At 43.3% G+C, this 15290-nt stretch overlaps 1 protein-coding gene across 1 annotated transcript in view; it reads left to right on the top strand.

Annotated features, from left to right (window-relative positions):
- The window catches only part of pgm5 (phosphoglucomutase 5), a 42304-nt gene extending 27393 nt beyond the window's left edge, over window positions 1–14911 (top strand). Inside the window, exons 8-11 of the mRNA XM_029716506.1 lie at window positions 3880–4015; window positions 4909–5092; window positions 8010–8147; window positions 14435–14911. Of these exons, the coding sequence (XP_029572366.1) occupies window positions 3880–4015; window positions 4909–5092; window positions 8010–8147; window positions 14435–14524 (548 nt within the window). The 3' untranslated portion in view covers window positions 14525–14911. The remainder of the gene's footprint in view (window positions 1–3879; window positions 4016–4908; window positions 5093–8009; window positions 8148–14434) is intronic.
- Window positions 14912–15290: the final 379 nt, after the last annotated feature.

Here is a 15290-nt window from a genome sequence, read left to right as displayed (position 1 = left end):
GTGGTTCACTTGTGCATGCTGAATAAATGTCATTCAACCGCTGAAAACCCTCCCACTTGCTGGCCAACAGATTTTCTCTTGGAATTTTCATTCAATAGGGTTTTCAGTACATTTATCATAAGCCATCCCTTTAAATATGGTGTACCTTTAATTATAATTTTGCCGACAGACTAGAATACATCGAGAGAATGGGTTCAGAAAATAGGGATCAATGAAAGACAGCCATCTATGCATATTCGTCTCAGTTTCAGCATCAACTGGTAGATAAAAAAATACACTGATTTTGTAGATTATTTAGGCGCATTTTAGGGTTAAGAAAAGTATGTATGAATCATCAAAGAAAACATGTTTGGAGAGCCTTTATGCACAAAATATACTGCTCAAAAAAATAAAGGGAACACTTAAACAACACATCCTAGATCTGAATGAAATAAATAATCTTATTAAATACTTTTTCTTTACATAGTTGAATGTGCTGACAACAAAATCACACAAAAATAATCAATGGGAATCCAATTTATCAACCCATGGAGGTCTGGATTTGGAGTCACACTCAAAATTAAAGTGGAAAACCACACTACAGGCTGATCCAACTTTGATGTAATGTCCTTAAAACAAGTCAAAATGAGGCTCAGTAGTGTGTGTGGCCTCCACGTGCCTGTATGACCTCCCTACATTGCCTGGGCATGCTCCTGATGAGGTGGCGGATGGTCTCCTGAGGGATCTCCTCCCAGACCTGGACTAAAGCATCCGCCAACTCCTGGACAGTCTGTGGTGCAACGTGACGTTGGTGGATGGAGCTAAACATGATGTCCCAGATGTGCTCAATTGGATTCAGTTCTGGGGAACGGGCTGGCCAGTCCATAGCATCAATGCCTTCCTCTTGCAGGAACTGCTGACACACTCCAGCCACATGAGGTCAGGCATTGTCTTGCATTAGGAGGAACCCAGGGCCAACCGCACCAGCATATGGTCTCACAAGGGGTCTGAGGATCTCATCTCAGTACCTAATGGCAGTCAGGCTACCTCTGGCGAGCACATGAAGGGCTGTGCGGCCCCCCAAAGAAATGCCACCCCACACCATGACTGACCCACCGCCAAACCGGTCATGCTGGAGGATGTTGCAGGCAGCAGAACGTTCTCCACGGCGTCTCCAGACTCTGCACGTCTGTCACGTGCTCAGTGTGAACCTGCTTTCATCTGTGAAGAGCACAGGGCACCAGTGGCGAATTTGCCAATCTTGGTGTTCTCTGGCAAATGCCAAACGTCCTGCACGGTGTTGGGCTGTAAGCACAACCCCCACCTGTGGACGTCGGGCCCTCATACCACCCTCATGGAGTCTGTTTCTGACCATTTGAGCAGACACATGCACATTTGTGGCCTGCTGGAGGTCATTTTGCAGGGCTCTGGCAGTGCTTCTCCTGCTCCTCCTTGCACAAAGGCGGAGGTAGCGGTCCTGCTGCTGGGTTGTTGCCCTCCTACGGCCTCCTCCACGTCTCCTGATGTACTGGCCTGTCTCCTGGTAGCGCCTCCATGCTCTGGACACTACGCTGACAGACATAGCAAACCTTCTTGCCACAGCTCGCATTGATGTGCCATCCTGGATGAGCTGCACTACCTGAGCCACTTGTGTGGGTTGTAGACTCCGTCTCATGCTACCACTAGAGTGAAAGCACCGCCAGCATTCAAAAGTGACCAAAACATCTACCAGGAAGCATAGGAACTGAGAAGTGGTCTGTGGTCCCCACTTGCAGAACCACTCCTTTATTGGGGGTGTCTTGCTAATTGCCTATAATTTCCACCTGTTGTCTATTCCATTTGCACAACAGCATGTGAAATTTATTGTCAATCAGTGTTGCTTCCTAAGTGGACAGTTTGATTTCACAGAAGTGTAATTGACTTGGAGTTACATTGTGTTGTTTAAGTGTTCCCTTTATTTTTTTGAGCAGTGTATATTGATGAATAAAAAATACAGTGGTTTGATTCATCCTGAAAGTTGTCATATTCAAGTTCAAACCATGAAATATTGGAAGGTGGAAAGAAAGGTGTACAGTAGGGGTTGAATAATAGTCCTATGAATGTACCCAAACTCTCACTAATCTGTGATGACAACGGTCCAGTCATCGTGAACCGTGCGCCAGGCTCCAGGTTTAACCTGCTACGTGTGGTCTGAGTTCCAGAATTATTCAAATAGGCTACATGTCCTAAATTATTGCACAGCGTTAGCCTAATATGATCCACTAATGCTAGTGACCCTCAGGAACAACTTACACGGATGTGACAGAGGAAAGAAAGGTAGATGCAGGGAATGATGCAAAATGTAAGCTTCAAATTTAACATGATACAAATTGTAAAAACAAAATCAAACGGAGAAAAGCCCAGGCATTGGCTAGAATTCTAACATTCTAAAGCTCATACATAAACTCTGCAGGTTTAGCCCTACAGAAGCCTGTAGCTTGGGTGTCCAAATTTCATCCACCCAAATAATGAGGGCACACAATAAAAATTCTGGGAATAACGGCACAGCTATTTACAGCCTATTTCACTGTGGCTCGTTGAACTTTTTTCTCCAGGGATCATAAGGAAAACTAATCTAAAACAGTTGCTATGTGTATTTACAATCCCCTTCTCCAAACGGATTACTCATTTACCTAGCTCTTACCAATAGCTCTTATCAAGTTGTAAAATACAGTCCTCATAAAATTGCAAAAATATCTAAAAACCTGTTTTTGCTTTGTCATTGTGTGGTATTGTGTTTAGATTGATGAGAAAAACGATTCAATCCATTTTAGAATAAGGCTGTAACGTAACAAAATGTGGAAAAAGTCAAGGGGTCTAAATACTTTCCGATATGCACATAACTTTATTGTTTGCGTCTTTTATTCCCATCTAAAACTAACAGGTGTGAATTTTGCACTGCAGCTCACACTTAGATCTGGTCCTTAGTGTAGAATAGCCCACCTCAGTTAGAGATCACTGGCAGTGTGAACAGACTGATCTCTCCACAGAGAGTCTAGCTGCACTTAAAGAGATACCAGTCTGTCTGTGTTAGTATACTCCTCTCTCTCCCCAGCCACCTTTGTTTTTATTTGGACCTTTATTTAACTAGGCAAGTCAGTTAAGAACAAATTCTTATTTACAATGACAGCCTAGGAATAATGGGTTAACTGCCTTGTTTGGGGGCAGAACGACAGATTTTTACCTTGTCAGCTCGAGGATTCGACATCGCAACCTTTCAGTTATTGGCCCAATGCTCTAACCACCAGCCTACCTAAATACTTTACAGTTACACATACTGCAAGTCACTCTATGTAAGAGTGTCTTCTAAATAACTAAATAACAACAACTTTTACTCATACATTCAGCATATGTGGCCATGCGGAAATCGAACCCACAACACTGGTTCTACAAGCACCATTTTCCAACCCAACTGAACCACATCAATATCAGCAATGTGAATAGTACTACCAACAGAATGTGTTGTGAGAAGCTGGCTTCCTGTTCTGTAGAAAGCCATCAGACTCCCAGAGAGACTCAGGAGAGGCATCCATCCAGTGTTTGTGTGGGAGCCAGAGAAACAAACTAGTGGCTGTTAAAGTCTATGGCTCAGAGTTGAACTGAAGAAAGGGTTCTTGTCAGAATGCCTGTTAGAATGTCTGTTAAAATGCCTATGAAATAAACCTTGTTTTAATCAGTTTTAGCCAAGGAATTCTCCAGGGTAACATCCCTTAAAAAATATCCCATGTTGATCTAACCCCCCACTCTGCCCCATATGTTTGTAACAGGTAATAACAGGGTTATGAAGGTTTAAAACAGGGTTATAACAAGGTTATGAAGGTTCATGTTCTCCTGGGCTAACTTTTCTCCACTCGTGTACAGGTTCAGACCACATCCGTGAGAAGGACGGTCTGTGGTCGGTGCTGGTGTGGCTGTCAATGATGGCTGCCAGGAAACAGGGCGTGGATGAGATCGTCAAGGACCACTGGGCCAAGCTCGGACGCAACTACTTCTGCAGGTCACTACAGTCGATACTCTGCTATGCAATCAATCAATCAATCAATCAATCAATCAATCAATCAATCAATCAATCAATCAATGGACTGAAAGAAATGTATAGTGAACACAGAATGACACATTGAAGATGTCATGTCCTTATCTACTTATCTAATAACAAGCATCCTTGAATAGACTGACCCCCCCCCCCCATTAAATGCCTTGGTGTTGCATAAGGTGTCCCCCTCTCCTGCCCTGGATGACTCCGTTATGCACCCCCCATTAGTCTCTTATCTCAGTCCGTCCCCCCTGTCCCCACCCCTCTTCTAGCTCTTATTTTAGCTGCTCCCCCAGGAGAGACAGAGAGACTAGTACTGCCAGTGTTCCCCATTGTCCAAATACATAATCCTCAATATTCCCACGTAAATGTTCCTAAACCCTGACACAGACTAACCCTAACCCTAACCCAGCACACAGAGGGAGATGGAGTGGAAATAACCAGCTCAGTCTCAACACAGACCAAACTGTTGGGACTTTGTTTGGGCTTTACTGTGAAGACAGAACATGAACGGAGTTTTATATAAGGAATTGATCAGCGTCTGTAAATGTCAAGGCTCTTTAAACTTTGTTTAAAGAAGCTTTACAGTTAACTAAGTGTCTTAAAATGTGTTTGTCTCTATGCTTGTGGTTTCAAGGAGTGTTTGTTTGTCTTTACGCTGCATTTGTGTATGTGTATGTGGTTCGAATCCCCGAGCCGACTAGGTGAAAAATCTGCCGATGTGCCATTGAGCAAGGCACAACCCCAATTGTGCCTGTAAGTCGCTCTGGATAAGAGCGTCTGCTAAATGACTAAAACGTTAATGTAATCTGTGCGCGCGCACACCTGTGTTCACACCTGTGTATGTGTGTCCCCAGGTTTGACTATGAGGGTGTGGACCCCAGAGCAGCCTTCTATCTGATGAAGGACTTGGAGGGGGTGATCACAGACAAAGCCTTCCCGAGCCAGAAGTTTGCTGTGGGGAATACCGTCTACAGCGTGGAGCGGGCTGATAACTTTGAGTACGTCGACCCTGTGGACGGAACCGTGGTCCGCAACCAGGTCAGTCTACCTGCCCCACGGCTCTGAGAGGAGGGAAGGAGGGGAGGAGAAGAGGGGAGAGAAGAGGAGGGGAGGAGGGGAGAAGGAAAGGAGGTTTGGTTGTCTATGAGGTCTATATAATTGCTCACTTTATTAGTCAAAAAGTCGGCACATATTCCTCTTCCCTCTATCCGTCTCTCTTTCTATCCTACTCCTCTCTGCTCCACACCACCCAGAGTGCATGTGCCCAGAGTGGGGTTCCATGTTTGGGCATGGCTGTCTCTATCCCTCCTCCTCAGCCAGTAAACACACACACACACATACAGTAGAGCACTGCTTTGCACCAGTACTGAGAGACAGAAACAGGGCAGCTAGACAGGCAAAGATAGAGTAGTGGCGTGATATACAACCTCTGGTTAGGAACGGTTGGCCTACTGTTGATGTTGAACATACTTTTGAGTGGTAAACACTTCTCCCCAGTTCTTACTTCAATGGTGTGAGGGCCCCGCTGGTCACAGTCGAGTCCTGCGTGTTTTTCAGAAGCGAAGCTATTCAGCACATTAGACCATATGTCTATGGCATTGGTTCTGGTGACATGTTGAGTCATGAGAAGACTCCCAAAGTTTCAGGTGGGTCACAGGGCTAAACGGTTTGGGAACAAGTGATGTGCATAAGGCAGTGATGTCACAGTGGCTAATGTTTTGGCTTGGCCTTTATTCTGATTGGTAGACTTGGTTTAGTCTGGGGTTTGTAATGTCATTGGTGGAGGCAGATATGTCTTGGCTGGGGCCTTTATTGTGATTGGTGGAAAGACTGATGAATCGGAAGTCTGTGTCAACCATCCACACGCACCTCAGTAAAGACAATGAGTGTTGTAGACAGTCTACTGTTGGTGAATGTAAACACAGACACAGACACACACACCACTGCCACCCCCCTCACCTCCATCATATCCTTGTCTGTGAAGTTTACCCTGCGGACTACCTCGTTCTGTCCTGGAATGTGTGGAAACTAGCCTGGCATCGACATTTCTCAGCCTCCAGCCCCAGCTCATACGACACACACAGACAAACACAGACAAAATAAAGACTCGTAAAATCCTGATGGCCACCCATTGGTGTCAGGAGTCTTGGTCAGGGATGTATGGATGGCATAAGAGATGGAAGCGTGTGTGTCTGTCTGTGTGTGTGTGTGTGTCTGTGTATGTGTGTGTTTAGCTGTACGTTTGTGTGTGTGTGTGTGTGTGTGTGTGTGTGTGTGTGCGTGTGTGTGTGTTTTCAGTCAGTCACAGTCCCAAATCGGGCCTGTGACAGTAGCAGGATCAAACCTGGGCCATCCTTCACTGTCACCGTGAGCTCACAGCGCTCCACAGAGGCACAACGATTACAGCTTGTAAGTCAGTCAATCAAAAGTGTGACATTCCCCGTCCTCCCCCCTCCCTCCTCCCCCCTCCCCCTCCCCCAGTAAACCCTGCTCCCCCTTGTCCATGTTATGACATGATACATTCCACATAGACACAGGGTTGTGTCAGCTGTTGTCTCTCCCCTCTGCCTGTCTGCCTGTGAGAGGGAGGGCAGTGTCAGCTGTCCCGCACATACATGTGTACGCACACATACACACACAAGCATATTTACACACACACACGCCAGAGTATACATACATTCTTTAAACAGAGACACAAGCTCCCAAATGTTCACACATACAGAGATACTGTACACATGCTGTGCACATACAAACAAACACACGCACACACACACACACACACACACACACACACACACACACACACACACACACACACACACACACACACACACACACACACACATGCAGACTGGCTGTGATGACATGTCGAGGGAAGAGAGGCTTTACAGAGCTATGAGTGGGTTGCCTCTGTAGCCTGCTACTGAATTCTTACCACATAGACAGATTACACACATACTATTGTACATTGACCCTCTCTCTCCTGACACAAACGAACAACTACATGTACACAAACACAGATAGGGTTGCACTGTAGGTAAGCACGCACACACACACACACACACACAGAGCAGGGTCAATTCTTACCTTTACTCATATGACTACAGCGGCATCTAGTGGATGTCATTTGATACTGCATTAAACAACCCTGACTCTCCTCTGTCTCACTGCCTCTGGACTGTCTGTCTACCTGTCTCAATGCCTCTGGTCTGTCTGTCTCTCTTTCTCACTGCCTCTGGTCTGTCTACCTGTCTCACTGCCTCTGGTCTGTCTGTCTACCTGTCTCACTGCCACTGGTCTGTCTGTCTATCTGTCTCACTGCCGCTGGTCTGTCTGTCTTCCTGTCTCACTGCCTTTGGACTGTCTGTCTACCGGTCTCACTGCCTCTGGACTGTCTGTCTACCTGTCTCAATGCCTCTGGTCTGTCTGTCTACCTGTTTCACTGCCTCTGGTCTGTCTACCTGTCTCACTGCCTCTGGTCTGTCTGTCTATCTGTCTCACTGCCTCTGGTCTGTCTGTCTCTCTGTCTCACTGTCTCTGGTCTGTCTGTCTACCTGTCTCACTGCCTCTGGTCTGTCTGTCTCTCTGTCTCACTGCCTCTGGTCTGTCTGTCTACCTGTCTCAGTGCCTCTGGTCTGTCTGTCTACCTGTCTCACTGCCTCTGGACTGTCTGTCTACCAGTCTCACTGCCTCTGGACTGTCTGTCTACCTGTCTCAATGCCTCTGGTCTGTCTGTCTACCTGTTTCACCTCCTCTGGTCTGTCTACCTGTCTCACTGCCTCTGGTCTGTCTGTCTATCTGTATCACTGCTGCTGGTCTGTCTGTCTCTCTGTCTCACTGTCTCTGGTCTGTCTGTCTACCTGTCTCACTGCCTCTGGTCTGTCTGTCTACCTGTCTCACTGCCTCTGGTCTGTCTGTCTCTCTGTCTCACTGCCTCTGGTCTGTCTATTTACAGGGTCTGCGGATCGTCTTCACTGATGCATCCCGTCTGGTCTTCCGTCTGAGTGGGAGTGGGGGAGGGGCCGGGGCCACGGTCCGGATCTATGCAGAGAGCTTAGAGAGAGACCCCGAGAGACAAAACAGAGAAACTCAGGTAGGGAGTTTACACTGGAATCCATTATGATAGGTACTATAACATTACAGTGTGTGTGTGTGTGTGTGTGTGTGTGTGTGTGTGTGTGTGTGTGTGTGTGTGTGTGTGTGTGTGTGTGCGCGCACGTGAATGTTTTATTGTTTGTGTGTTTGTTTCCGACAACTCAGCAATGGCAATAAGAGGGTCTTTCTGGGTTTTTTCTGTATTTACAAGCTTACAGGCACATGAACTAAGGAGAGGATCTAAAGTCTTAGAAAAAAAGGTGCTAAGTAGAACCATATATGATTCTTCGGTTTGTCCCAATAGGGGAACCCTTTTTGCAGAAGATTTTAGCTAGAACCTTCTATGTAGGGTTCTTCATAGAACCCCCTGTAAATTGTTCTGCCTAGAACCCTCTATAAAAGGTTCTACCAAGAACCGTTTTTATCTTTGAAGGGTTGATCCTAGAACCCTTTATTAACGGTTCCACCAGCCTTATTAGCCTTTAAAATGAAACTCTTTATGACAATACATTACATACTGTATATCATAAGGCCTTTCTTTGAGGGCCTAGTTATACCATAACACAGTGGTTTACTCTTGAAAGTTGTAATAGCAGAATACACAAGGTGCAATTTGAAATTGGGTAGTGCATCATCAGTTCCTCTTGTTATGTCAGGCATTGCATACCATAGAGAGCTATTTATAACTTGTCAGAAATGTCCAGATTAACTAGTCCAATGTTTTTTAGCCAATAGATTTAGTTGTAATGTTTGAGTCACTCAAATATCACACAAATACACATTAGACATGGCAAAATGTATAGAATTGAAAGAAAATTTGCTTTAAAACAGCAACATTGCCTCTGCACCCCATGACAAAATGTGTCAAATTGCAGGAAATAAGCTTTAAGCCTGCTCAATGTTTTTTCCACCAACAAGAAGGGTGTGAACAGTCTGTCTCATGTACAGTGCTTGTGCCCATAGAAATAGACGTGGCGTGCGCACCCCGGAATATTCCCCAATGCTGGAAGTGGGACCTAAATGAAAAAGTTTGAGAACCCCTGCCCTAACACAGTGCTGTTAGGAAACTCCTGGTTTACAGGCCACATCAGGGGCCTCATTTAAAAAATATATATTAGATTTATACTCGAACTTAGTCTCAAGATAATTTCCGACGGTTTGCTTATGTTCGATTCATTAAAGATAATGAGCATAAAAAACCTTGCTTACGCAGGTTCTAAGAAGCCCATTTGTAACTTATGCACCTGTGATCTATAAATCTCAAATTAACTTAAAATTGACGGCACCTGAATGTGCCTTACAATCAGCGATTTCCCCTTATAGAATGCTAACACAAATGAGGGTTTAGTCAGGAACAGCCATGGACCAAAAGAGAAAAGCAAACTTTTTGGAAGACGAGATCACTGCGATGGTAGAGGAGATTGAAAACAGGCAACACGTATTATTCGGTGGACTAAATGGTGGGTTGACAAACAAAGCCAAACAGGTAGCTTGGGAGCGTGTCGCCGCTGCAGTGAACGAGGTGGGGCAGCAAGACAGAGCTGTGGCTGATGTGAAAAAGAAATGGTCTGACTTTAAACTGCAAGAGGAAAAAATAATATCCCTACATAACCAGCAGGAAAATCACTTACGTCAAGTCTAGACTTTGCGTAGAGATAAGATCATTTCCAGGTCAAAGTAAGGTTTTATAAATAACTACTTAAACGGGGTTTTCGGCGTAAGTTATACTTAAGATCGAAATTGATCGTAAGTCCGTTTTATAAATGAGGCCCCTGGCCTGCAATTCACATAATGATGGCTTGCAAAATGATGTGTAATTCCTTTTGGAATCCAGCCAGAGCGAGGATATCCAACAATTTGAACTTTTAATCACCTGCAATCTGCATTCAGAATTTTGATTGTGACTACCTAAATCATCTAAACTGGAAAAACCATCTCAGTAACGGGTGCAATAAGTCCAAATACTAACATATTGGATTAGTTTAGAAAAATGTATGTTATTTATCTTTGTGTAGAATAGGATTAATCAACATACATGCAAAAACACATATATAGTAGAAAGCATAGTAGAAAGAGGAGGAAGGGAAGCGCTACTAAGGTACACAATAGTACATTTTGGTAGACAGAAGGTGCTCTTCGGTAAAAGGGGTAAATTGGTCATCAAAAAGAAAGGAGGACCAAGGCACTCTTCATATAATTAATTAAAATGCCTTTATTAGTATGGCATGTTCAATAGAAACAAAGTATTATAAATCCAATGCATTTCAGCTGCATGGCCTTCGTCAGGGAGTACAAAAAATAATAATACAATGTCCTCTTTTGAACAGCTTTTCCAATTACCCTAATTAGAAGAGGGAGTGGTTACAAAATTGATTGGACACACCTAGTAAGCAATACTATACACATTAAAAAGTGAAATACTGTTGCTATGTTATCATAAAAATACAACTCCAAGCTAGAAGTATCAGGACACTTAGAAAGGTAGTTCTAACCTTAAATATGACTGGGAGAAGTGTGAAGAATAAGAAAGCAATATATTCCATAGTACACTAGAACACAGCAAAACATGAACAACAACAGTCTAAACATAGCTGAGGGCAATTGAGCAAAATGTCCACTAGATGACAACAAATGGACCTATCACAACCCTACAGGAAGGGTGAGAAATCCATATCTTCATTTAAACCAGGGTATTTAGTGGCCTGTAGTTTGTAAATCCAAATACTTTCCCTTTGGTTTAACTGTTTAAGACGGTCCCCTTTTCTAATAGAGGCCGGAATATGATCAATACCCATAGCTTGTAGGGAGGCAGGGTTGCCATGGTGTAAGGACTTGTAGTGCCTTGCCAAGGGGTCGTCTTCATTGCCTACCCGTATGGAGTACTTGTGTTCCGCTAAGCGGTCTTGAAGGCGTCTCTTTGTCCGTCCAATGTAGAACACCTTGCACTGTGGACATTCCAATCTATTGATGACATGAGTGGTTTTGCAGTTAATGAAATGCTTGACGTAATACTCAATTTTGGAAGCTGTGTCAACAAAATACTTCTTCTGTGCAATATTTCTGCAATGGTTACATTTAAAAGAGCCCTTGGGTTTGTGGTCAAGCCAAGTTTTATGAGAGTCACCCGGAAGATAACTTTGGACTAATTTGTCATTTAGGGTAGGACATCTCTTAAAGCTTATGACTGGTGGCTCAGGAAAGACTTGGCGTAGTAGCGTATAACTTTGGATGATTCCCCAATTATTTTTAATGATTCTTTGAATGTTCTCTGCTTCAGTGCTGTATTTTGTAACAAAATACACTCTCTCTGATGTACCATGAGGCACTCCCCTTCGCAACAAGTTCCCTCTGTCAAGTAATCCAGCCCTTATACTGCAATAGAGCATGCTGGGAAATATGATAATGATGGGCTTGGTTTTTATAGTTTGACTCTAAACACAGTAAAAATGACACAATCACACTCAACTCTAGTTGTTAACACCAACACTGGGATTCTTTTTAACTCCTTTATCAACACTAGTAATGTTACACAAAAACAAACACTAGGTAACACTGGACAATTTGCCACAACTGCCAGTAAGAGAGTCCATGATTGAGTCTTTGTATGTAGAGAAGGAGATAAAACTGTCTAGTTTGAGTGTTTTTTGCAGCTCATTCCAGTCACTAGCTGCAGCGAACTGAAAAGAGGAGCGACCCAGGGATGTGTGCGCTTTGGGGACCTTTAACAGAATATAACTGGCAGAATGGTTGTTGTATGTGGAGGATGAGGGTTGCAGTAGATATCTCAGATAGGGAGCAGTGAGGCCCAAGAGGGTTTTATAAATAAGCATCAACCAGTGGCAGAGAAAGCTTGTTGGACACTAAGAAAGCTTTGTTGTGGAGCGTTTAACACAAAATCCAGGGAGGGGCCAGCTGGGTATAAGACTGTATCATCTGCATATGAATGGATGAGAGAGCTTCCTACTACCTGAGCTATGTTGCTGATGTAAATTGAGAAGAGCGTGGGGCCTAGGATCGAGCCTTGGGGTACTCCCTTGGGGTAATCCCTTGGTGACAGGCAGTCAGAGAGGTAGTTAGCAAACCAGACCAAAGACCCCTCAGAGACACCAATACTCCTTCTTGTCTCCTTATCTTCCAAAGAATCCTTTTTGCCTTCCAAACAATCATGAAAGAACACTTTAAAAAATTGTTATTCTGTTGAAAAACGTTCTGGGTAGATCTCTTTGCCTGACAAAGAACCTGTGTCTTCCAAAAGATTTGTTCAGATGAAGACGGTTCTTGGTAGAACCCTTACTGTCCGCAAAGAACGCTTTTGGAAGAGGGTATAGAACATTGTAATTTTCTTTTTATCTATATACTTTATTTTTTAACCACAAGGACAATGGCATTGTCAACAATAGGGGCATGGTTCACAATGGTCACCAGAAGATGTCTTGATTGTGTATATCTTCACACCCCAGAGTTAATAATACTTGGTGGAAGCATCTTTGGCAGTGAACATGATGTGGCCACCACAATACTTGAAAATACAGAGGATAAACAACCTTGCATTCACTCCACATTACTGGCCTGTATGACAGAGTGAAAATAATGAAGCCTGTGTTCAAATATCTAGTCCAAATCATCCATTATGTGTGCAACAAGGCTGTAATAATGCAAGAAAACACGACAAAGAAATTAACTTTTTTGCCCAAATTAAAAACTACAGGCTTGGGTCAAATCCAATACAACACAGAGTGAAATCCACTGTATTTTCAAGTATTGTGGTGGCAGCGTCATGTTATTGGTATGCTTGTCACCGCCAGGGACTAGTGAGTTTCTCAGGATCACAATGAACATGAAAGGAGGACAATCCACAAATTATAATGCCCAAAAATGTTAAGATACAAAAAATCAAACCAGAATGGCTTTCCAAGAGGTGTTGAGTATTTCAGAGTGGTCCAGTCTCAGTCCTGACTTAAAATTGCTTGAAAATCAGAGACAAGGTTTGAATATTGCTGTCCATCAATGATTCCCAACCAAATTTACTGAGCTTGAGCAATTCTGACAAAAACAATGGATCAATGTTGTCCTAAGAGTTGTGCAAAGTTAGTAGAATCCTGTTCAAAATGATTCAGAGCTGTATTTGCTGCCAAAGGTGCTTCCGCTAAGTATTAAAAGGCCCAATGCACTCCGTCCCACCAAAACAGGCTGACATTTCAGGCGATCTTTTCAAACAGCTCTTACTCTAAAAAGGCATTATCATAATTTTTTACAATTTCACAGTATTATTCTAACTTCATAGTGTGGAACTATATATAAAACATTTTTGACTGCACTGGTCCTTTTACTCTGGGGTATAAAGACATACACAGTCAAGACATCTTAGTTTCTTTATTTTGTATTCATTTGGAAAATGTTCTATAATTGTATTTCATTTAGAAAATATGGAGTAGATTGTGTTGATTGGGAGGAAGAAAATACAATGTATTCCAGTTTTAAATGTCATTTTAAGGCAGAAAATGTGAAGACTGTGAAAGGGGTCTGTAGACTTTCACTAGTGACTGTAGGTGAGTCCTCCCTTACTAAACAAACCCAATCAAATGATAACAGCTGTTAAATGCTTAACCTATAAAGAATTGCCATACTGTATCTTCAGTGTGTATAGAGTTGATGTTTATGGTGTCTGGTTGGACAGTTATATGTAAGACTGGAGGGCTTTTGGTTTTATGTTCAGGCTGTTGTTGTCATTTGTTTTGGTGGCTTACAGTATACACCTGATTTCTGAAGCTGGTTTTAGATGCTTGATTAAGTTTGTACAGTACAGCTATATGTAGTTCACTACTCCCCAACACTGGATTCTTAGTAGGAACCACTGTGGGTAGTGTAGAAGGCTCTGGGGTTATGGCTGTCTAGTTAAGGAGAATGCCAATGCAGTCAGGCGTATAATCTACCACTACTACTGATTACCTTCAATGCCTTTTACACAGGGATGTAAGGGATTAACATATTGGCCGTCCTGCATTTTGAGTATGCTGTAACTATGTTGCTAGTATACCAATACCACACTCACATTGTACACTTATTGGAACATGAGCAGTGGTAGTGCATCCTTTCAAGGTCTCTACGGGCATTCTCCATTAGAAAAGAAATCCTGAAGTAGTGGCAGTAATGTGTGTATTGTGTGAAATGTGTATGAAGCAGTGTGTGCTGTCTGTATCCCAGGCGGTGCTTGGTCCCCCCATTGTCAGTATTAGTGCATTGTGTGAAGTGCGTATAAAGCTGTGTGTGTGTTCTGTGTCCCAGGCGGTGCTGGGTCCCCTCATTGCCATCGCCCTGAAGATCTCTGACATCCACGAGAGGACAGGACGCCGCAGCCCCACCGTCATCACCTGAGCTCTGCTCCACCGCACACACACACACACACACACACACACCTGAGTGCTCCCCCCCACAAAACACACACATCTCTGAGGTTACCACGTCCTGCTTGTTGCCACACCTGGGGCCAATAGCAAGCAAGCGCTATTCACTCCCTATTTATCTCAACATTTTAAATATTATGTGGTCTGCAAAGAAAAGAAGCAAGCTGTGTATTTCAGCAGTTGATAAGACACCAATTGTTAATATCATGCCTCTGTTATGAAAGTTTTATGTTCTGGATGCGTGAAATTACAGCCACAAAGCCTGTGTCTTTATCTATGTGTGTGTGTATTTGTTTGCCTTATCATTATAAAGGTGACTGATGGAATTAAAGGCAGAAGTCCAGTTGTTTATACAACATGTTTTCTTACGATATATTTTTTAACATAGTATAATTTTAAGCAGCGTTTCACCTTTCAGGAAGTTTATGCCACATGCACGCACCCACACGCGCACGCGCACATGCGCACACACACACACACACACACACACACACACACACACACACACACACACACACACACACACACACACACACACACACACACACACACACACACACACACACAGACACACATTCTTCCTAGTATGTTTGTCTTTAGCCAGGAGTAAATCGCACATACAGAAAAATTATATATTGGAATATATTTCAATAAAATATAAATATATTTAAATATATGTGGGAAATGTATTTATCAAATATAGAAATAAATAAAATGTATATTTGTAAAATACACAC

Source organism: Salmo trutta, chromosome 27, assembly GCF_901001165.1.
Source record: "Salmo trutta chromosome 27, fSalTru1.1, whole genome shotgun sequence".
NCBI lineage: Eukaryota > Metazoa > Chordata > Actinopteri > Salmoniformes > Salmonidae > Salmo > Salmo trutta.
The sequence above is the reverse complement of the archived record's forward strand: the minus strand, read 5'-3'. Positions and strand labels throughout refer to the sequence as shown.